This window comes from Octopus bimaculoides, chromosome 7, assembly GCF_046866305.1.
Source record: "Octopus bimaculoides isolate indiv1 chromosome 7, ASM4686630v1, whole genome shotgun sequence".
NCBI lineage: Eukaryota > Metazoa > Mollusca > Cephalopoda > Octopoda > Octopodidae > Octopus > Octopus bimaculoides.
The window spans coordinates 89803318-89828317 of NC_142934.1; the positions used below are offsets into that span (position 1 = coordinate 89803318).

The 25000-nt window shown below is 35.0% G+C and overlaps 1 protein-coding gene across 4 annotated transcripts in view; it reads left to right on the plus strand.

Annotated features, from left to right (window-relative positions):
• LOC106884155 (AP-2 complex subunit alpha-2) overlaps positions 1–25000 on the plus strand; it is a 160463-nt gene that overhangs the window by 88932 nt on the left and 46531 nt on the right. For all 4 annotated transcript variants that reach the window (XM_089355604.1, XM_089355606.1, XM_089355605.1 and 1 more), the window contains exons 3-4: positions 18047–18115; positions 24329–24471. In XM_089355604.1, the coding sequence (XP_089211730.1) occupies positions 18047–18115; positions 24329–24471 (212 nt within the window). The remainder of the gene's footprint in view (positions 1–18046; positions 18116–24328; positions 24472–25000) is intronic.

The following is a 25000-nucleotide window of genomic DNA, read 5'->3' on the forward strand; positions in this document are numbered from 1 at the left end:
CTTTTACTTGTTTCAGTCATTAGACTGCAACCATGCTGGAGCACTGATTTTAGTCGAACAGATCAACCCCAGGAGTTATTCTTTGTAAGTTTAGTATTTATTCTATTGTTCTCCTTTGCCGAACTGCTAAGTTATGGGGACGTAAGCACACCAACATCGGTTTCAAGCGATGGTGGGATAGTGGGGGACAGAAACACACACACGCACACACAACTTATTTAAATCAGCTATTAGTGACAAGCAGTGTTTTGCCAAATACTACTTAGCACATCCAGTCTAACTTAGATGTGTGAATTGATTTATTTACATATATATGTGCTGGTGGCACGTAAAAAGCACCATTCGAGTGTGGTCGATGCTAGTGCTGCCTGACTGGCCTTCGTGCCGGTGGCACATAAAAGCACCTACTACACTCTCGGAGTGGCTGTTGTTAGGAAGGGCATCCAGCTGTAGAAACCTTGCCAGAACAGATTGGAGCCTGGCGGAGCCTCCTGGCTTGCCAGTCCTCAGTCAAACCGTCCAACCCATGCCAGCATGGACAACGGATGTTAATTGATGATGATGATAATATATGATGGGTTTCCACCCAGTTTCTGCCTGCCAAATCTACTCACAAAGCATTGGTCATTCCCCAGGCTGTAGTAGAATATATTTGCCCAAGGTACTGTGCAATGGGACTGATTTTATGTTTTTACTTTGCTAATTTGAAGGCAATGATTAAGAACGTGATTGCTTTGTTGGTTTACTTAAAAAAGGATTTTAAAAGTTAGGCATAACTGACTTAAACTGAATCCACAGGGTTTAAGCCTCGTAAATAACAATAGAAATAATAAGATAAACATGAGTGTTTGGTTTTTGTCCTTGTTGCTTAGAGGTTTAGCAAAAGCAACCAGCAGAAAGAGTACTGGGGTTGATTTACAGTTCTATATTTAAGAGATGAGGAATTATTTATATTATTTACATTATTAGTGTAAATAGCTTTTTTTTATGAGTTTGAATACAATTCAAGTATATTTGAACTGGTAACAAGTTTGTACTTATATCTTAGCACTTTCACTTCATAAAATTCTGCTTAACGCTGTCACCCCATAAAATTCTAAAGAATTCCAAATTCTGTGTATGAAAAACAATAATTAAGGATAATATTTAGCAATGATTATATTGACATTCTCTGCTGACAAACTGATATAGACATGTCTGAATTCTGATGCAATGGACTGGGAAGAACTACTGAAATAGTTGATCGATCCCAAAAGTGCTGATCTAGGGAAGACTTGATACCAGCCTGTCTGGTGTGAGATAGTTGCTGGCAAAATAAACTGCCAATTTGAAAATTTATGTTTGAGTCACTGGGGTATCACAAATGCAACAATGAGGTACCAACTAGAAGATCATTAAATCATTTCTCATGAAATGGTAATTTATAGTTCTGATGACAATGAGAATTTTTGTTTCATTTATTTATTTATTTATTTTTTTTTTTTTTAAATAACAAAAACATTCTCTCAAATTGTCTGTTAAAATGGTTGTCATGAACTCTGCCCCTTAATAACAACTGGATTACATTGAAAGAACGTGCCATTTTTACAGATGGAGAACCAACATCTATTTTTCATGTGTAGCTCCATAAGTTTGGTTTCCTCTAATCAGTTTACTCTTGAAAAAGAATGTTTTAATAAAGCGAAAAAAAGAAAAAACACAAAACAGACAAAAACTGGGTTGTGAGTTCAATATCTGGCAGTGCATTGTATATTTGAGCAAGACATTTTATTTCACATTGCTCTCCAGTCCCCCTCAACTGGCAAAAATGAGTCGTACCTGTAATTCAAAAGGGGAAAATCCTTATCGCATTTCTGTGTTCTGCTGGATCTCCCTGACAATCATCATCATCATCATTTAATGTCCGCTTTTCATGCTAGCATGTGTTGGACGGTTTAGCTGAGGACTGGCAAGCCAGAAGGCTGCACCAGGCTCCAATCTGATCTGGCAGAGTTTTTACAGCTGGATGTCCTTCTTAATGCCAACCACTCTGAGAGTGTAGTGGGTGCTTTTACGTGCCACTATATTAAGAGTAAACCTGTCTGTGGAGTACTCAGCCACTTGCACATTCATTTCATGAGCAGGCTGTTCCGTTGATCAGATCAACTGGAACCCTCGTCGTCGTAACCAACAGAGTGCCAGGTATCTTACAACAAATAGTTTTTAACACTTCTGTGGCAATCCTGCTTCTTTTAAAACCCAATTTTCGTTATCCGTGTCAATCTGACTTTCTCACACAATACAACTTCAAGCTTGTTTTACTGAAGCTGAGAAATTGATTTAAAGCCTTACTACCTGTCACTGTTTGATAGGTATCAATGTAGGTTACATACTTTAAAAAAAAAACAAAAATAACCTTATTTCCTCTATCTAATCTACTAATCTCAACATTATCTAATCCAGTTATGATCATCTTCAGTATAAATATTAGTGTTATTGCATTAGCCTGGAAGTTAGGTTCACTATGTTCATTTTTTTTTTTTTGTTTTTTTCTTCCATTAGTGTTTTGTGGTTTTACCTGCAACTAATCAACCAACAAGATTTCTTTTTTCGCTCTTGTTCTTTTTCCCGCCTCTCAGAGGATACTCTTCAGAAGTTTTGAATATTATTTAGATCTTTGATTTTTGTTTTTTTGTTTTGTTTTTTTCTTTTTAGAAAATGTATGAATCTTATTTTATCATAATATTTGTGTGTTTGTAAACTCCATTAGCTTTGAAAGATTAACATGTTGCCTCTATCCTCACTTTTATATTTCAAGAGATTTCTGTTGTATTTGTGAATGTACTTAGATGAAATATCTTAACTTGTGCGTATTGGATAATGGATGTCTTTTGAGTGAAATGTTCAGCTTTTTGATGTCCATTTTAAAGTGTGTAGCAACCAGTTTGTACGACAAACAAAAGAACATAATTACTAAATTTTACATATAACATAGGCATAGGTGTGACTGTGGTTAAGAAATTTGCTTCTCAGCTGTGTGGTTTTGAGTTCAGTCCTCCTGAGTGGCACCTTGGGCAAGTATCTTCTGCTATTGTTCCAGGCCAACCAAAGCTTTGTGAGTGGATTTGATAGATGGAAACTGAAAGAAGCCTGTTGTGTGTGTATGTTTAACTCCTTGACTTGACATTGTGGGATTGTTGTAGGAAAATGTCATTGTCAAACAAGCAGTGTCGTTCCTTTCCAGTATTCTGCTAAAAAAAAAAAAAGTTTGAACATGGAGAAATATTACTTTGCGTGGAAACAAGTTGGGGTTGGCAACAGGAAGGGTATCCAGCTGCAGGAAATTTACCTCCATAAACTCTGCCTGATCCGTTCAAGCATGGAAAAGTGGACTTCAATATGATGATGCGGACAGGTGAGATACAAAAATAGGTAAACTAAAAGTAGTGACAACCAAATTGTGTTGGTTACCCACAGAAGTAACATAAGCAAAGCAAAGAAGAAGTAATTGGTAAAAATATCAATTGGATTTCCCAACCTATTTGTAAAATGTGGTTCACAATAGGATAACCTTGTGCAAAGTTTAAGATTCTAAAGCCTTACTGTCACTACCATCATCATTATCATCATCATCATCATTTAATGTCTGTTTTCCATGCTGGCATGCATTGAACAGTTTGACTAGGAGCTGGCAAGTTGGAAGGCTGTACCAGGCTCCAATTGTCTATTTTGGCATGGTTTCTACAGCTGGATGCCCTTCCTAATATCAACAACTTTACAGAGTTTACTGGGTGCTTTTTATGTGGAGCCAGCATGGGAGCTTTTTTACATGGTGCCAGCACCGGTTCTTTAGATGTGGTTTTATTGTTTGGTTATTGCAGTTTTAAGATTAAACAATCTGTGTTATTCACATAAAATGTTTAACGGTGGAATGCTTTCTTTTATTTGTGATGCAAACTGATAATCTTGTTAACAGTATTGTATAAATGGAGAAGTCCTTCCCAAACGAAGTGCATATTCATGGAAAAAGTATTATTACTGCAGCACAGACATGGTTGTATGGTTAAGAAGCTCATTTTGCAACCACATGGTTTTAGGTTCAGTCCCACTACATGGCACCTTAGGCAAGTGTCTTCTACTATAACCCTAGCTTGATCAATGCCTAGTGAGTGAGGTTCGTCAGTGGAAACTGTGTGTGTGTATGACACCACTTGACAACTGTTGTTGGTTTGTTTATGTCTACATTCGGGAAAAGAGACCAGTAGGATAAGTAGCAAACTTTTTTTAAAAAAAACAAATACTGGAATCAATCTATTTGACTAAACCAGTCAAGATGGTGCCCCAGCATGGCTGCCGTCAAGTGACTGAGACATGTAAAAGACAAACAATCTAGTTTACTTATTGTTTTTTTATCAGATGTTTATTTCCCAAGTTACTGCACACACACACACACACACACACACACACACACACACACAGTCTCTGTTCCATTCTCTATGTTTCTAATATTGTGTTGACATCCTTCTGAGTATACGGTAAGCTGCTAATCTCTTTCATTTCTCTGTTCTTCAGAAGTTTGAAGAAGATATTATCAGCCAACCGGACTTCTGTTTTGTTACTGCACACTAATTTTCTTCTCCGACATATTACATAAAACAAAAAAAGAAAAAAAATAAAATAAAGAAAGAAAAAATTTATCACATTTAGCACCCTCATGGGAAAATGAAGATTTCTTTGATAATTCTCTTCCATAATTGAAAATGTTATTTTTTTTTTCTTGTGTGTAATCTTGTTCTTAAAATTGGAGAATAATTCTCCAGATAACGCCCGTTACATGTGTACACATCCATACACTCATACACACATGCATTTAGGCTAAAAAATATATTTTTTGGAAAATAAAAAAATTTGCAAAGAGAATTCTTTTGAGTTTTGAAAATGTAAAAAAAAAAAAAAAGAAAAATGTCTTGTAATTTATTATGTAAATTCTGCAAGAACTAAATTTTTAATAGAATAAAAATTACTGAAATGCCTCAGGCAGGATGTCTTTAATAATATCCTTTTTCTAATATAATTAATTCTTCCTATGGTGCCATTTAAGAGTAGCCATTATTTCACAGAAGTGTTTCATTGCTTCTGACATAAACTTCTGCTGTGGAATGAAACTGTTACCGTAAGTGCTTCATATGTGGTTACAAATCCACAAATGGTTTATGCTTAGCACATGGTTGATTCAATTTCTTTGTTAATCTTCCACCTGATCCTCCCTATTATATATATAATAATAATAATGACAAGAGCACCTGGAGAGCGTAAACCTCTGCCAAGGCAACACCAGCATCCTCTCAATGATTAGCCGGAGATGATTTTTAAAATGAGAATATCTGGAATAAACTCGACTGCTCTCACAAATGAGAATACTAGAAATGAACCTGGCCACTCTCAAAAATTAAGTAAAAAAGATGGAAAAATGAAATAATCCAGAATCCTTGTCCAGTACTGGAGCAATTCCAAAATTTAATCAGTTCATGCCAGTCATGAGGCCAAACATCCGTGAAAGTTTCATCCAAATCCATCCAACAGTTCTTGAGATATCTTGTCCATGGACAAACAAATACAACTGAAAAGAATACCTCCGCCTTCGCTAAGGCAGAGATAATAATAATCCTTGAATGGCATTTATAGACATTTAATGCATTGCTATGTGTGTTTCCATGCGACATCCTACATTATATTGGCACAACTTAATGTAACCCTGAAAAACTGACTCACCAGTCAACATCATTAGACTGCGGCCGCCATGATGGAATAGGAGCTTCATTTGCATATTCAGAATGTTTCCCATAAACAGATTTAAAAGCTACATATTGGTGCAAGAGTAGCTGTGTGGTAAGAAGCTTGCTTCTAAGCCACATGGTTCTAGGTTCAGTCCCCCTGCGTGGCACCTTAGGCAAGTGTCTTCTAGTATGAATAATTTTTAGTCAAACGAACCAACACCAGTGCCAAACCACTAAGTTACAAAGATGTAAACACACCAACACTGGTTGTCACATGACAGTGGGGGACAAACACAGATACACACACACACATACACATGACAGTCTTCTTTCAGTTTCTGTCTACGAAATCCATTCATGAGGCTTTGGTCAGCTGGAGGCCATAGTAGGAGATACTTGCCCAAGGTGCTACACAGTGGGACTGAACCCAGAACCATGTGGTTACATATTTACTTCTTAACCACACAGAGCATGGTTATGAAACCTGCTCACCATCTAGTTTTGTTTTCTGGCCCCACTTAATTATGACAGACAGTTGTAGGTGTGGCTGTGTGGTTTGCTTCCCAACTGTATGGTTCCAGGTTCACTACATGGCACCTTGAGCAAATGTCTTTTAATATGGCTTTGGCTTGACCAAAGCCTTGTGAGTGAATTTGGTCAACAGAAAGTGAAAGGAACTCGTGTGTGTGTGTCCTTGTCCTGACATCATGTGATGATTGCAAATAAGTGTCACTGTTGTTTGTTTCCAGTCCTCAATGAGAAACATGTCTGACCTTGTCTGAAAGCAGGTTAGGTTTGGCAATAGGAAGGGCATCTGGCCATAGAAAATCCGCCTCAACAAAACTTTGTCTGATCCATGCTGGCATGGAAAAGTGGACGTCTAATAATGAAGGACGGACATGATAGAGAACAAATGTGTTTACATTATGAAATATTAAGTAACTCTATAAAGTTGACCTTATGATTAAACAGCTGCTTCTTTCGTTTATATGTTTAATATATTGTAAATCCAGTGAAGATATATCTAAATGCTGCAGTTTAGACAGCATAATATCTTCTCATATTTTAATATTTTCATATTCTCTGTAGCAGCTGAAAGTAATTGCTTGTACAGAACAAAATATTTGTGGCAACTCAAAGAAATAAATGTAAATCTATAAAACCTCTCTTTAATCAAGCTGTAAAAGTTTGATGTATGTTATTCAAATTCCAGAAACATTTGGGAATAATTTGTTGCTCTTACTAGTTTTACTAGTTAAATGAAGTGTATTTGGTGTACATGGCTTATAAGTTATGTTATGTCTAACCTTATATTAAAATTATTAAAATGCTATTATAACTGAACAGTTATAATATGGGCTCTTAGTTCATGGTTCAGAGGATTGGGATTTATTACGAATATTCTTTGCTGTACTTAGTACAGGTTAAACGACCTCACATCTGGTATTTTAGATTGGTATATTATTGTACCTAGTGGAGGCGCAATGGCCCAGTGGTTAGGGCAGCGGACTTGTGGTCATAGGATCGTGGTTTCGATCCCCAGACCGGGCGTTGTGAGTGTTTATTGAGCGAAAACACCTAAAGCTCCACAAGGCTCCAGCAGGGGATGGTGGCGAACCCTGCTGTACTCTTTCACCACAACTTTCTCTCACTCTTTCTTCCTGTTTCTGTTGTACCTGTATTTCAAAGGGCCAGCCTTGTCACCCTGTGTCACGCTGAATATCCTCGAGAACTACGTTAAGGGTACACGTGTCTGTGGAGTATTCAGCCACTTGCACGTTAATTTCACGAGCAGGCTATTCTGTTGATCAGATCAACTGGAACCTTGACGTCGTAAGCGACGGAGTGCCAATATACACATTATTGTACCTTGGTACAGGCGTGGCTGTGTGGCTAAGAAACTTGCTTTGGAACTAAACGGCTTCAGGCTCATATCCACTGTATGACATCTTGGGCATCTTGTACTGTGACCTTGAACTGACTAATGTGTTGTGGGCGATACACATTTACCACTTTAAAATGCAGCACATTTGCTGGTATAAGTAAGAACATGCGGTCGTGAAGGCCATAAACTGATCTGGTTGTTGTAGATTAGATTTTAACAGTTGGTGATTGTACAGAGATTCTCTTGTTCAAACGATGAAATTAGTGATGATTGATGAAGCATCTGAGTGCAGAGTAGATTATGGATTAACGAAGGAAATGCTGCATCTTCTTCTTTTGGTAGTAAGAAGACATTCTTTATGTAAATATCAAATTATAATGCTGCTTAGTATCAGGAGTTTGATGTATGACATTGAAATATAGGGAGAGAAGTCAAAAGGTTTGCAAGTATTGGAGAGGAATGGGTAGCGCATCAGTAATATGACTTAGCATGTGCGAACGATTAGGTATTGTGAAATGGAAGCTGGGGCGGGGTGAAGTGACAATGATGGTGATGTATGTTGGATGAAGTACTGTTAGATGGTAGTAGTAGTAGTAGTAGTAGTAGTAGTAAAGATACACAAAGGAGACACAAGTGAAGGGAAAAAAACCACTGAGATGATATCAATTAAATTAGCCCTTTAGCATTTAGATCACTCTGTCAAATGTAATGCTTAATTATTCACGTTGTTTTCAATTAATCATGTTCAAGAGGAATAACAACAATATTCGCTTGAAATTCTGTTCATTTTTTTTTTTTTAATGTGTAGACTTGAAATTTTGTCAGTAGCTGTTTAAATACCAATGATTTACAGGAATATGTATTGGCATTTTAATATTTTTGAATGGTGTTCTGAAGATCTTCACTTTTTCTCTAAAATTAAAATGTTCTTCTTCGTCAAAGGAAAACATTAGAAACCTCTATATCTGACCCATTGAAAGACAAATCTTTGTTATTTTCTTTCAGTTTCTTCCACAATTTGGAAGTCTTTGAATATAAAGTCTTCCAGGTTAGAATCACTACTTTCTGAAGCCATATCAGTAATTATAAAAAGATAAGCCTCCACTTCAAGTGTTAAAAAGAAATGTGTTGCCAAAAATTTCACAGTTGCATTTTGGTAGAAAAGGCTTTATCTCGAAAATATGAGATTTTAATGGTGTGATTATTTATTTTTAGAATGATGCTGTAGGGTTAGCGTGAGAGGCCAAATCTGGCTGGTTTGAACAAAAAATGGGTAGAATATTTGAGCTGGATGTGACTGGTTTAAATGTTAACGAGTTAGATCTTCAAAAGTTAACTTCACAGTGGAAACCATTTAGAATTGGAGAAGGATTGAGATTGGCTTCAGTTTCTAATTAAAATACAGATTTGGGTTTTATGGATGATAAATCTAAAATAAAACACTTTTTTGTAAAAAAACAAAAAAAAAAACACCATTTTTGGAGGAAATTGAAAATTGATAATTATTGATTCCTTCCACACCCTCTTTTAGTTGCATTTAGGCTTTATAGGGTGAAACGGGCTATTTTTTTTCTTTCTGCCAAAATTAGGAAAACACACGATGGAAATAACCACTTGGAAAGAGAATCTTAAGTCTCAATTTTTGGCGAAGTGAAATTACTCTTATATTTCAAATTCATTTAGTTTCCCTTCTTTATTCTATTTTGAGCAATGTTACAAATCTATGATATTGAATAGTTATGGATAAACTATATCAATTATTGTTTCTATCAAATCTAAAGAATCAATGTGATTTGTCGTTACGTGGTTGTAGGTGTTGTTGTTTAACCCCAGGTCAACCCTGATCAAGTGGATATATAACTTTTATCTTCTTGTTTTATTCATTGGACTGTGGCCATGCTGGAGCACCACCTTGAAGGGTATGGCTGAATAAATCAACCCCAATGCTAATTGTTTTTAAAGTCTGGTACTTAGTCAATCAATCTTTTGTTGAACCACTGAATTCTGGGGGATGGAGACAAACTAACACTGGTTGTCAAATGGTGGTGGGGTGGGGGGGACAAAGACTCCCACCACTCACAGGGCTTCCCAACAATTTCCATTTACCAAATTCACTTACAAGGTACTGGGTCAGCTCAAGGCTATAAATATAGTAGAAGACACTTGCCTAAGGAACCGTGCTGTAGAACTGAACTTGAAATCACATGGTTGAAAAGTCAAGCTTCTTCTTTAGTTATTTTCGTTATCACTGACATTAGGAATGCACAATTCTGTGTCTTCTGTAACAAAATTGAGAGGTTTTCTCTTAGACGTAAAATTGTACTCTCAAAGTTACTAATGGTGATTCAGCAACTAAATACATAAAACAATCGATTCAATGTTTTTTCCTGACATAAATTATCTGACGAGAAGTGCTTAAGGAGCAAAGAATGGTGAACCAGTGACGTATATATATATATATATATATATATATATATATATATATATATATTTTTGTCTAAATCTAATATTTTCATAGACAAGCTAACGGCAAACCAAAGAAAATACACCTACATGTTCTGAAAAATAATCAATCAGATGAAGAACATGGGATTTGCTGTCAGTTAAATTGATAGGATTTGGGGGAAAGAATTTCTACAGCCTCTATGGCATGTTACCAGTGTTTATCTTCCCAATTTTATTATGATCGGCATTCACAATTTTATTCCTACTTTGTACGATTTGTGAAAAGTACAAATCTTCTTTAGTGTTGTGATTCATTTCGGAATATTTCTCTGAGCTGTTGAATTAGTACATTGAATTATGTATGTGTATGTTGGAAGTAGTATTCAGCGGCTGGCTGGATTTCTCTTTATGAAAGACAATTCTGTTTTGTAGTGGAATAACCTTTCTATAAAAACATCTGCACTAATAATATGCACCAGCATGGGAAAATAGATGCAATCTCATCCTGTGATATTCCTTTTTTTTTTTGTTTTTTGTTTTCCTTTTCTCTTTTGATATTTTCTTTATTAACTCTCAGTAAACCTTTATCTGCATCAGAGAGCTGCAGAGAAACTGTATTTCATTATTTTTACCACAATTATTTCGAAAAAATGATTTGCAGTAAATATCTTTCCGACTACAATGTGTGTGTGTGTGTGTGTGTGTTGAGTTTAGCATAATTTTTATCTTTCTAAAATCTCTTTGCACTTCTAATTTATATTTTTATTTTAAATAATATGTCAGCTGTTGGTAAGAGTAATTCATTCTATTTTCATTTGATTAAAAAGCGGAAAAAATACTGCATAAGGTGAAATTATTGATATTTCTCTTTTTGTCTTATTTTTCTATTAGTCAAATATGATTTTCAAGTGTTGAAATTATAAAAATTATGTATCACTGACTGTTTCAAAAAACAACATGCTGCGTTTATGCCAATCTTTTTTTTTTCTATGGTGTTTTCTATGCTTGTGTCTTTTCTTCCTAGAATTTCTGTTTTCACTTCACCAGTGAGTTTGACTGACAGCAGCTTTTATTACTTCATCTCTTATCATGAATCATCCACCATGAACAACAGATGCATATCTCCTGCGATTTAATCAATGGTTTTTCTTCATCCTTAAATGAGGACCATCATCATTATCATCATCATCAGCAGCAGCAGCAAGAAGTAACATCATCATTGTTTTAACATCCACTCTTCCATGCTTGCATGGGTCAGATGGAACCACTAAGTTACTGGAAAGGAAACCCACCAACACCAGTTGTCAAGCTGTGGTGGGGGGCACAAACGCAGACACACTGACACACTGACACGCACACGCAGACACACTGACACGCACACGCAGACACACTGACACACACATACACAGACACACTGACACACGCAGACACACACACACACACACTGACACACTGACACACACACACGCATACACATTATACAACAGGCTTCTTTCAGTTTCTATCTTCTAAATCCATTCACAAGGCTTTGGTTGGCTTGAGGCTATAGTTGAAGACACTTGCCCAAGGTGCCTGGACCCATGTGATAGGGAAGTCAGCTTCTTACCACACTACCTACTTTGGATAAATGTCTTCTATTATAGCCCCAGGCCAATCAAAGCCTTGTGAGTGGATTTAGTAATTGGAAACTGAAAGAAGCCTGTTGTGTGTGTGTGTGTGTGTGTGTGTGTGTGTATGTGTGTGTTAGTGTCTCCTTTTCTGGACATAGTTGTAAATGAGCCACCATCATATAAGTTGTGTCCTTCATTTCCAGTCTTTCATGAAAACATGTTTTACCAAAAGGAAGTATTACCTTATTTGCCAACAGGTGAAGGGTTGGTGATAGAAAGAGCATCCAGCTGTTGAAAATGTACCACAACAAATTCTGTTCAGTCCATGCAAACAAGGAAAAGTGGGTGTTAAGAGGATGATGATGATGATGAAAGCACAAAACCTCCCTTGTCACTCTCGCCATCTGGTATGCAATGAACCTGTGATTGGCCATTGATAAACCTCTAATCAATAAGGCTAGTCTTCATCAGTTGCAATACAAAACTAAAATAAATTTGATTTGTTACCTTTGTAACATTGATTTTTCTATCATCTAATTAGTCTAAACATAGTGTATTATTAAAAAAAATTATTATTATTGCATTATTTTCAATAATTAATTATAAATTTCTATTCTAGAATATAAAAAATGGAAATGTTTAACTTCAGTAAGAGTACAATTTTAGATACAATTTTTTTTTTGGGGGGGGGGGTAGTATTATTAGTAGAGTATTATTACCATCATCATTATTAAAGCAGTGAGCTGGCAGAATTTTTAGCATGCCAAGTGAAATGCTTATCTGTCCTTCCTTTTTTCTGTACAGTAGAGTATGATATGAGGAATATTTGGCTACTAGTTCTAAAGATTTAGCTACCACATATAGTGCCTTGATGATGGTGCATCATCATCGTCGTAAGACAAGGAGACACTCTCACACACCCACATGTATACACATGATTGACTTTTAGATTCTGCCTAGTAGAAGACATTTGCCCAAACTACCACACAGTGCAGTTCTATATTTAAGAGATGAGGAATTATGCACATTATTTACATTTGACGGATATTTGTCCTCATCTTGTTTGTTGTTAACACAACGTTTCAGCTGATATACCCTCCAGCCTTCATCAGGTGTCTTGGGGGGAAATTTCGAACCTGGGTTCTCATTCCTAAGGTATTTTTCGATATTATCATTATTATTATTATTCAGGTCATTGCCTAGAATCGAACTTGGAATCTTGGGGTTAGTAGCCCACGCTCTTAACCACTATGACCTTATTAACCGTTGGGTATATGGCATAGTGGTTAAGACAGGCACATGCACTCGTACTCGATACCACTGACAACAACGACCTTATTAGCCGTCGGGCATATGGCATAGTGGTTAAGAGCGCAGGCTACTAACTCCAAGATTTCAAGTTCGATTCAAGGCAGTGACACGAATAATAATAATAATAATGATAATATCGAAAAATACCTTTGGAATGAGAACCCAGGTTCGAAATTTCCCCAGGACACCTGATGAAAGCTGGAGGGTATATCAGCTGAAATGTTGTGTTAACATGAAACAAGATGAGGACAAATATCCGTCAAATGTGAATAATGTAGCACACAGTGGGACCGAACCCTAAACCATGTGGTTGGTAAATAAAATTCTTCATCACACAGTCATATCTGCCCCTATTATTTCAGTATATTTTACAAAAGGAAAGCCACTTATCCCTCTTCCCTGATAATATTCATTTTGTTTTCCTGGATTTATTAGAAATGGTAAATTACCATAAATCAAAGCCTTTCATATTAGATTTGTCACATTGATTTTCTTTGTGCTTCAGTGTTCTCTCAAAATGCAACACATTTTTTTCCCCCCCACCTCTTGAAACTATCTGCAGCATTCATTTAAGTATTATTAGAAATTTACCATAAAGCTTATCAAAATTCATAGCAGACATTCCCAGTAATAACAAAGTAAATCTGTTTGAAGAAATATTCATGAAGTGTGTCGTATAAATTTTTTAATGATTTTAGATCTGTTGTTATTAAGGTGGAAGTTTGAAATCCAAACTGCTGTTGTCTGTTAAGTGATGTTTTGTTTTTTCACCATGTGACACTTGCTGTTGAAAGTTTTTAGCAATAAAGCAATTTAGATTTGAATTGATTTTATTCTGGTGTGCATTTAATTGCGTCATAAACCCATAAAGGAATCTTAAGTTTGGGTGTGTGTGTGTTTACACCAAATATCAAGTTTCTGAGCCAGGCTACTTTCTTTCTGTTTTTTTTTTTTTTATTTGAAGCTGTGACATTGAGAAAGATGTGTGTATGTCTTTGTGTTTTTGTGTATAAAGTATGCATTCATCCTCATTTATCATTGATCCGGAATAACACAATATGTTCCACAAATTGATCTGTGATAATAAGGGTTGCGGATCGAAGATTCTGTTTGGATCACAAAAGCTTGCCTGAGTGACTATACACAATGCTGGAGACAACTTGGGATCTTGGAACGAAACCTAGTTTTCCCCATTTGTTCTTAGTCATCATCATCATTCAAAGTCCATTTTTCATGCTGGCACGGGTTGGATGGTTTGACATGAGCTGATAAGGTCAGGGGTCACACCAGGCTCCAATTGTCTGCTTTGTCCCTTTTTTTTAACACCAATCATTTTACAGAGTGTACTGGGTGCTTTTTATACAGCACTAGCATGGATGCTTCTTACATGGCTCCAGCATGGGCTGGTTCTATTATTCATTTATCACTAATTCATTAAACAGGATTTTTTAAAAAATCAAACTCCTGTGCTAAATGAGAATAGATGTACTTACATTGTGTGTGTGTGTGTGTGTGTGTGTGTGTGTGTGTGTGTGTGTGTGTGTGTGTGTAATAACATAGTTATATGTCTGAGGAAAGAGGCTTTTACCAAAACCTCCTGAAGTCATAAATTATAGAAGATGGAAGAATCAGAGTTTAAGAGGGGGACCAGAAACTCTTCAAGGTAGCAGTGCTTGGAATGACAGACTATTCTATGTACAGAATGTTGGAAGAAAAATAAAATACAGCTTTGATGGTAGGGAAAAGGGTGGATTAGCTTTTGGTGGTTATTGTGGTTTGCAACCAATTAGTTTTAATAAACCGAATGCAGCAGAAAGATCTGATAGGTTTGGAGATAGTTCATTCATTTGTTTTTGTTTTGTCCTTGTAATTAAATGAGTTGATTGGCTGTAGCAGAGATTTTAATGAATTAATAATGAGTGTCTTTCACAACCTTGTAGCTCTCCCTTGATGTCAGTACTTGGCTCTGGTTTGATGGAGTAAAGCGAATGGGAGGGGGGGAATAAAGCATCTCTAGGATTGAGTGTCAATCTATCTATTGCTTGTAATCATCATCATCATTGTTTAACCCCTGCTTTCCATTCTAACATGGGTTGGACGATTTGACTGAGGACTGGTGAACCGGATGGCTGCACCAGGCTCCAATCTGATCTGGCAGAGTTTCTACAGCTGGATGCCATTCCTAACGCCAACCACTCTGAGAGTGTAGTGGGTGCTTTTACGTGCCACCAGCATGAGGGCCAGTCACGCAGTACTGGCAACGGCCACGCTCAAAATGGTGTTTTTTACGTGCCACCTGCACAGGAGCCAGTCCAGCGGCACTGGCAACGACCTCGCTCGAATGATTTTCTAATGTGCCACTGCACAAGTGCCAGTAAAGCGACGCTGGTAACGATCACACGCAAATGGTGCTATTTACGTGCCACTGTGGAACTGAAACTTGAGCAACAGATATGAACACAGGGATGCAGGTTTGATTGTATGGTAAGAAGTTAGCTTTCCAACCATATGGTTTCAGGTTCAGTCCCACTGTGTGGTACTTTTGCCAAGTATCTTCCTCTGTAGCCCTGGGCTGTCTGAAGCCTTGTGAGTTAGTTTGGTAGACGGAAATTGAAAGAAATCTCTCATCTATCTATTTGTTTATGTGTGTGTGTTACTGTTTCCTTACCATGATGTTGTGTGATAGTTGTATGTGAGTGTCATCATCATGCAAGCAGTGTCCTCTATTTCCAGTCTTTTGAGACATGTCTGGTCATGGCAAAATATTACCATACTTAGAAACGGGTGAAGGTTGGTGACAGGAAGAGCATCCAGACATAGAAAATCTGCCTCAACAAATTCCATCCTACCCAAGCAAGCATGGAAAACTGAATGTGAAATGATGATGATGATGATGGTTATGATGACCTTTGACAAGCAAAGCTAATCTTTTTGACTTTCTTGCTTTGGCATCCATCCTGTTGGAGTACTATATTATTGTCTGGACTTAATCTGTGTGGATCTTTTCTTCCTGATTGATTTATGCATGGCTTTCATCCAAGAGACTTTCCAGACAATCAGCTCCATGTTTTGAGCTTGTAGTTGTCCCATAAATGTGCTTAACTACGTAATCTATATAAAGCAACTTACTCTTTCTACACATTCTCGTTATATCGGTAATTTACAATCTCAAGTTAAACTAAGTCTCAAGTGTTTATAACCAAGTCATTTTTTCTTTACGTCAATGATTTATATTTCATTGAAACACAAACACTAAGCATTATTCTCTTGTGATTCATTTGGGATCATAAAGCTTTCGTAAAATGAAATTGTTGATGTGTTTTATATTTTTAACATGTTTGAGCAGACCATTTTATTAACAAACCAAATCCATGCAAATGGGTTTGCTTAGTCTACTGTGTGGTTGGGAAGCTTGCTTTGCAAGTACAGAGTTTCAGGTTCAGTACCACCGTTCAATACTTTGGCCAAGTGTCTTCTACTATAGCCCTGGGTCGACCAATTCCTTGTGAATGAATTTAGTAGAAAGGAACTGTGTATCATGTGTGTGTGTGTGTGTGTGTGTGTGTGTATATATATATATATATATATATATATATATATATATATTTACTCTTTTACTTGTTTCAGTCATTTGACTATGGCCATGTTGGAGCACCGCCTTTAGTCGAGCACATCGACCCCAGGAGTGCTCAGCCACTTGCATGTTAATTCCACGAGCAGATTATTTTGTTGATTGGATTAATCCTTTCGTTACTGTATTTATTTTGAGATGCTCTGTGTTTCTTTCAATTACTTTAAATATAACAAAGAATTTAGTAAAATTCAGCTAGTGTTAGGAACATAAATTGTGACTAAGGTTTGGTGGAAGATTTTAATTCAAAACTTATGAAAACAAAGCATTTGTATTACAGAGCCAGAGGCGGTTTCAGCTGGGTTGGTAACAAAAGGGTTAAATTAATCATTTGTTAACCCTTTTGTCACCATTCTTCTGTTGAGATGTTCTGTGCTTCTTTCAATTAATTTTAAATATAACAAAGAATTTAGTAAAATAACTTCATTATCATTAAGCTAGTGTTAGGAACATAAATTGTGACTAAGGTTTGGTGGAAGATTATAATTTAAAACTTATGAAAACAAAGCATTCGTACTCAGAGCCAGAGGCAGTTTCAGCCGAGTTGGAAATGAAAGGGTTAAGTGGAACCCTCATCGTTATAGCTGATGGAGTACCAGTTTTTTGTTTTTTGGAAGAGTGCACATTATTAGATTTTTGGTTGAAATTCTGTGTATATAAAATAGATGCACCATGAAGGTAATGGATGTACTATCAAGGTAAAACAGCTTGGGAAACTAGAATTTATCAAAATGTATGAAGTATAGACTGAAGTAAATTCACAGTTAAACTTAAATACATACGTGAATACAATAACAATAAAGATATCCATTAATTTAATTGAATATTTTGTCACTCAAATTTCAAATTAAATTGCAGTGAGATAAAATATTTTGTAAAATTAAATATAGACGTAAATTGATATTTCTTTTAAGTACATCCCACTTTGCACATGCAACCTTGCGGAAGAATATTTACTGCAGAGTCACATTTTAGTTGTCATTCCACTGAGTGTTTTCCTTCTTTAATGCTGTAATTCTCTGTACATTCTCTTTTGAACATCAATTTTCTGTTTGATGGAAATTGGCTCAATTCATTTCTCTTTGGTAGGCTTTTACCTTTCACCTAACATTTTGTATGTTTATGTATGTATGTGTGTGTGTGTGTGTGTGTGTGGTGGGGTTGAATAAGAAAGTTCACATTATAATATGGACCCTGTACAACAAGTGGTCATCATGACAATGTATCAACCATGTTGTATTTAGGGTTTTTTAAAGTAAACCAGAATTAGACAGTTGATAAAAATCAAATAGCAAGATGAATATTTTTAATTCATCAGTTTTGGGGTGGAGGGTTCATCCAGATTTTAGTAAATTTTCTTTGTTATTTCGCTTTTAATCTTCATAAATCTATTTTCTTTTTGCTTCAGGTAAAAGCAAGGAAGCAGAAATTAAGCGCATCAACAAAGAATTGGCAAATATTCGTTCCAAATTCAAAGGTAAACTTTTGATTGCTTTACTTCTCTTTACATTGAATAAATTCTCTCATCTGATAGAGAGGGTTTATTTAATTATTTAGTTCCCCCTTTTTTTTTTGCTTTGTAAAGGAAAATAACATGAAAATCCTGTTTATATATTGGTTTCTTTTGACTAAGTATAAAGTGAATTGGTGGGTGTTATTAATGGAACCAGTTTAATATTTATTTTAATGACTCTAAAACAAGTATCAGAGTTCCTTTTGATATTCCCCCCCTCCCCCCCAAAAAATTTGCTCAGGTAAAATGAAGTTATTCCCGGATTTCAAAGTGAACAAAAGCGTGTCGATTGCACTTAAAAATTCTTTAAAATTCTTAAAGATTCTTTTACAAAGTCTGCAAAAATTCTATCTATTGAAATAAAAAAATTGTTGGATCACTTCATATTGAAAAGCCAAACAAATGTCAAATATGTGACTTAAGAAAAGCATACAAACAGAAATAGATAAAAAGATTTGAATTAAAGAATTTCATTGTAACATCTTCAGGTTTGTGAAAAATCGTGCAGAATCAAAACTTTTTAATGTTAGGGTAACTCAGATTCTATCTTTGGAATCCAACTGATTACTTTATTTATTTATTTTTTTTAAATGACAATTACTATAAAGAAATTAAAAGGAAAAATATTAATAATATTCATGGATTAATTTTCAGTTTTCAAGGATTAATATGGATAAATTTTTACCCTCACTGCACTGATTAAATTTTGCTGGTGATGTATCATATTAATTACATGCAAACCAGTTCTTGCAGCCTCTTTCTGTCAGTTGGTAAAAATAAAACATACATACGACTTTGTCATATAAAGCAGTGGTTCTCAGCCGAGCTCCACATGAGATTTTGTTGTTAGAATTTATCTGCAATAAATTGCTTACACAAAATAGTTTAACAAATTTTTTTATTCAATTCCTAATAATTAATTATAAACAGATAATGACTTTTTAAGCCTTGAATAACTAGGAGGGTCCATCTTAGTAGAATAGGAATGAAAGGGGTCAATCCGAGTAGAATAGGAATGAAAGGGGTCCTTCTGAATAGAATAGGAATCAAAGGGATCCATAGGTAAAAAAATGGTTGAGAAACCCCAATATAAAATGTGGAAAATTCCAGAAAGTATCCCACTTTCAAAACTGAGTTAACTCAGTCTCTGTGTTTCAAGAACGCATGCATGGAACTGAGTTCCCAGTCATTAAGGGTTAATGTTTACCAGATCAGTTTTCAAGTTTATTACAATTAGTTTGAAGAAATATCAAAAGTCAAACAAGGGACACATCAAAATACCCAAAACACTGAAATGAATGAAAGCAAGAAATATTTAAAAAACTGAATTTAAGGTTATTGCAGAAATTATAATGTTTCATTTTTGATATAAAATCAAAATTAGGACTTTTTGATGTCATAGCAACATGGATGCTGTGTCTTTAGGGTCAAACTGGTTTCTGTACATTGTTCTTAATTTCCAGCTGTCAAATCCATTTGCAAGGCTTTGGTCAGCCCAAAATGGCTATTTGCTTTCCGGTCCATTTTCTTGTTTCTTTTTAGACATCTTGATCCGAATACTGAAATGAATGTTTCCTCTTTCTAAAATGACATTGATGGGTTTTTGTCTTTGTTGTTGAAACTTCTTGTTTAATGCATTGACATGATCAAAGATAGCAGCCCAATGGAGTTACAGAACTTGTCTGCGTGTTTTTGATCCTGCAGAAAGGTTTTTAAGTGCCTCTTCTCAGATACATCACAAACACAGTCACATGTTTAGGGCACACTGCTCAACAACATTAACAATCTTGGATGATATCATTGATGACAGCCATCAGTTTAGGGTCCTATTCACATCCAATGTTGGGGTTTTACTTTTTGACCAAAGCAACAAAACCACTAATACTGTAATATAATTGGAATTCTATCATCAGAAACACCAATGCTCTCTCTCTCTACCTCAGACCACCACCACCACCTTGCACATTGTGATATGCATCACTCTTGTGAAAGGTTCCATTTCTAAGAGAGGTCTGGAGTAGAGAGCAGAAAAACACATCTTTTTCAAATGTTTTTCAAATTTGGTAATTGCACCACTCTTGTGAAATGCTCCTGACGTTTGTAGTGCCATCAGGTTGTCTAGTAAAATCTTGTCTTTGATTAAAGAAATCACTTCTTGTTCTCTCAGATTTTGGCCAAAATAGTTCACTATTTGTTTGTGCAGAGACAGAGACACTGAAGCCAGTTATATGGTGTCTTTCCGGTTACACATTTTTTTCAATCAATGCAAATTTGACAAATTGTTTCCTTTCAATAGTACACAGATTTTCTTTCATCTTTCAGGCTAACTTCAAAGCTAATTTTGATCAAATTATATTGTCTTGTTCCTTTCTAATTTTTTGTCTTTTAATAACTGTTTCTAAATTCTCGAAATATTTCTCGTTTGGAAGAGTGACACAAATGTAAATTGTCAAAGAATTTCTTCAACTGATTCTTTTTTGAAAGACTCAGAATTCAGTACTTTCAAAACAGATGACACATGGCTTCGCATTTCTTTTGTTCTCTGATTCGGTAGAGCCATAATTGAAGAACTTCATCAGGAATTTCCCTTTCTTTGATTGATCTCAGCTCTTCTCAAAATTAAAATCAATAAATAGAATTCTAAAAACATAAATGGATAATATTTTTTAGTTCAAAAATATTAAAAGTTCTTATATAATGTGTGTGTGTGTAAAAACATAATGAGAAATATATATTCATTCATAGCCATAATTGATGTATCTAAAAATTAAAATCAAAATAGGTACAGAGAAATCTAGAGCAGATTAGAAAAATTATTGCAAAGTATTAATAGATTGAAATTATGAAAAGAAAAAAATTGACTTATTTTGAAACTTGATTTTAATTGCTGTCAGAGCTGACATAGACTTTCCCACAAAAAACATGTTGAAGCAAATGAATTAAGGTGTTTGTTACACTGAACAAGTCAGATGTTTTCAAACTTAGTACAAAAATTGAAAACAAATTTCTGCTTTTAGGTTTCTATTCTTCCAAATATTTATTTGTTCCTGGATTATAAAAGATGTATTTTATATTAGAAAACACGCACATACATATATATATAAACACACACACATACATTATGCTGTAAAATGGTTGGCATTAGGAAGGCATCTAGCCATAGAAACCATGCCAAAACAGGTACTGGAACACAATGCAGTCCCTGGGCCCATTGGATCCTGTCAAACTGTCCAACCCATGCCAGCACGGAATGTGGACATTAAATGATGATGATGTTAATATATCACTTTTATGTTGAGCAGAGAGAATAAAATGGTTAGTTTTTAAAAAATATCTGTCAGGGCTCTTACAATTGATATCTACTATGCATCTGTTGTAGCATAGAATTACAAAATGCATAGCTTTTTTTCTTTCTTTCTTTTGTAAGACAAAAAAAAAATTGTTCTTTACTCTTGTATCCTAGAATATTTTTACAGAATTTTACCAAGAGATTAACCAGCAAGCTTTGTATAAAGCAAGATTCTTCTGCTGGCTTCTTAGTTACAAAATATTAAAAAAAATATATTTAAAACAAAGGCTAATTCCTTATATCTAATCCAGCCATCAGCCAAGTGCCTTCCCTGTGCATCAGCCAGGCTCTTGTTTTTCAATCCATTTTTTGATGATATCGGTCCACTAATGTCTTTGATGGCCTCTTGCTCTCTTCCCCTCTACACTTTCTGTCAGGATGGACTTAGGCAGTGACTTGTGGCACATTATATATCCAAAATAAAATAGCTTTGTGGACGTGATTCTAAACAATTGATGACTTTGGACTTTTAGCTTTTCTAAATGCTAAAAATTGTTTTTCACTTTAGATTTAATTATGTCTATAATTTGAAATACAGCTCTAAGCTAAATACCAGAATAAGTTTTAAATCATCTATCATTTAAAAAAAAATGTAATAAAAAAATAAAAAAATCAAAGAATTTATTTTTTAACCAAAGAGAAAAATGAAATTTTAATATGATAAATAAAAAAGAAAAGATAATATTTATGTAGAGCGTAAATTAGTGGTTTGAAATAAGTAAGCAAAAAATTAGAATATTTCAAATTATTTTGAGCTTTGTAATTTTGCTTAAAGAAAATTTAAATATAATAGTTGTGTGATTTCTTGTAGCTTTGTGTTCTGAGTTCAAATTCTGCTGAGATTGATTTTGCTTTTCATCATTTCATGATCAATAAAATAAACACTAGTTGAGCACTGGGGTTGATGTAATTAATTTGCCCCATCCCTCAAAACTGTGAGCATTTTTGCCAAAATTTGAAAGAATTCTTTGCTCACTCTTGTGAATTGTCTTGTAACTCTGTGAATTAATCGATGCATTCTTAAGTGTGTACGTACCTTTCTTTGAAAGCTTCTAATATTTATTCAACTAAATATGTGTATGTGTAGAATCAGCTTCCAGCTTCAAAAACTTGAGGACAGTAATGTGTAAAATGTAAAGAAAAAACATCTCTTTTCAAACCTTACATAGGTAGAGAGTGTTATATTGTTTGTATTTATCATTTTATATGTGAAGTATGAATGTTGTAGCTTCAGTAGTTTTGACAAGAAAAATATACAGTTACTCTCTAAGATTTTCACACCTCACTTGACATAAAATTTGAATAACATAGTTTTGCTCCCATCTCAATGAACTTATATTAAAAAAAAATCAAGAAAAAAAAATTTTCAGACAAAATTGATATAAACTAGAAATATTTGAAAAATGTAGTCTAAAATCTCATTTATGCAACAAAATAAGAAAATTATACAAAAACTGTCAGCAGAAAGTGTCGAGCAATAAAAGCATCTCTTTATTTTGTTGTTTATTGGGAAAGTCATTATGCCAATAATAAACACACACATGCTCTGGTTCTGTTTCACTTCTTTTATTATTATTAGTCAATTCGTTAACTTTGAACCAACTAACTAATCAATTACATAATTAATCATTTAGTCAGTCAATCAGTTATGATTGTCAAAATCCTTTCGTTGCTATTCATGCCTTCTCTCTACTCCATCCAAATCTGCTTCAGGTCTAAGATGTTTTTCATCGCATGCATTAGCCTTGAAATCTTAAATTTTAGCCTATTTGGGTTACTATACCCTTCTTTTCCCTGCTCTAAACCTTGAGAGATGGAACTGAACTCTGTGAAATATTTTGTCATATGCTTTATTGTTTACTTTGGGGCTAATTCCATCCTCATTTTACCTTTTGACAAATAAATGTGGATTTCTTTTGGTGAGATGTTTGTGATGAAAAAGTCTTTTGAATTTTTGCTAAATTATTTTTTACCACTGTCATTTCTTTTGGTTTTCTTGGCTTCTATGTTTGTCTGCATATCTACTAGCTCTCCCTCTCTTTGCCTCTGCCTCTCTTTCTCTCTGCCTCTGCCTCTCTTTCTCTCTGCCTCTCTCTTTCTCTCTGCCCCTCCCCCCTCTCTCTGCCCTCTCCTCCCTAGCTAATTCTTCATATTGTAAATGTTACATTGATTCAAAAACAAGTTTAAAAAATAACAATAGAACACTTACTGACTAAAAGCAGAGTCAATTTGATTATAAAATTAATTTTGATTGGGACTTCAAGTTTCATATGGTGACTTCATAAACTGTCAGATGAAACTTGAAGTCCCACTCAAAACAAATTTGATTTCCCCTACATTCCCAGTCTGCTGCTAATTTTTCTTTCACCAAGATTCTCTCTTTCAATTTCCCATTGTCACACTACCGTTTTAATTCAATTATACCATGCAAATCTAATTTCCATTGTCACATGTGTCTTTTTCCGTTTTTTTTTTTGCCTTTTATTAATCCACTCACAAAAGTACCATTGTTGACATGGCAGTCAGAAATTATACAATGAAAAGTATTTATTTCAATTTTAAATATCATCTCCTTATTAACTTTTCATGAGTTTGCCTTATTGTATAATTATCCTTTTCTTATTTGTTCATCCATACTGTTTATTTTTTCTTGTCATTGTTATTAAACTGTATCATAAAAACTAAAACTTTATACATGAATGGATTGTTAGATTATTTTTAAATTTCAAAACCAGTTAATAATCGCTAATTTTCATTCTAATATTATCAGTGATTTTGACAGAAGCTCTTATAATATTATCTTTCTTTCTGCTCTTTATCAATTTTAGGTGACAAAACCTTGGATGGCTATCAAAAGAAGAAATATGTCTGCAAACTGCTGTTTATCTTCTTACTGGGTCATGACATTGACTTTGGCCACATGGAAGCTGTCAACTTGCTCAGTTCCAATAAATACACAGAGAAACAGATCGTAAGTATTTCTAAATCCCAGCACATTCTTTGCAAAGTTCATAACCATCATTATCATGATCAGTTTAACATCCACTTTTCTGTGCTTGTATGGTGAAACGAAATGAAATTGTTGAAACAAATTTTCTACAGCTGGATGCACTTCATGTCACCAACATTTACCTGCTTCTAATCAAGATAATATTTCTTCTAATCTTTCGAAGAATGGACAGCACAGTGGCCAGACATATTGTCATAGAAGATTGCAAATTAACATCACCACTTAGATGATGGTGATGTTTGTTTACAATTAGTGTGTGATGTCAAGACAAGGAAATCAAAACACACACACCCACACACACCCCAGCACAACTACTGTCTTTTGTCTTCCATCTCCTAAATCTTCTCACGAGACTTTGGTTGGTGCCAAGGCTTGTAGAAGATGCAAAATGCAATGCAGTAGAACTGTACCTGAAGCCACATGGCTGCAAAGCAAATGTGCTAACTAAACAGCCATTTTAGCACCTATACTATGAAGGCCTATACTATAT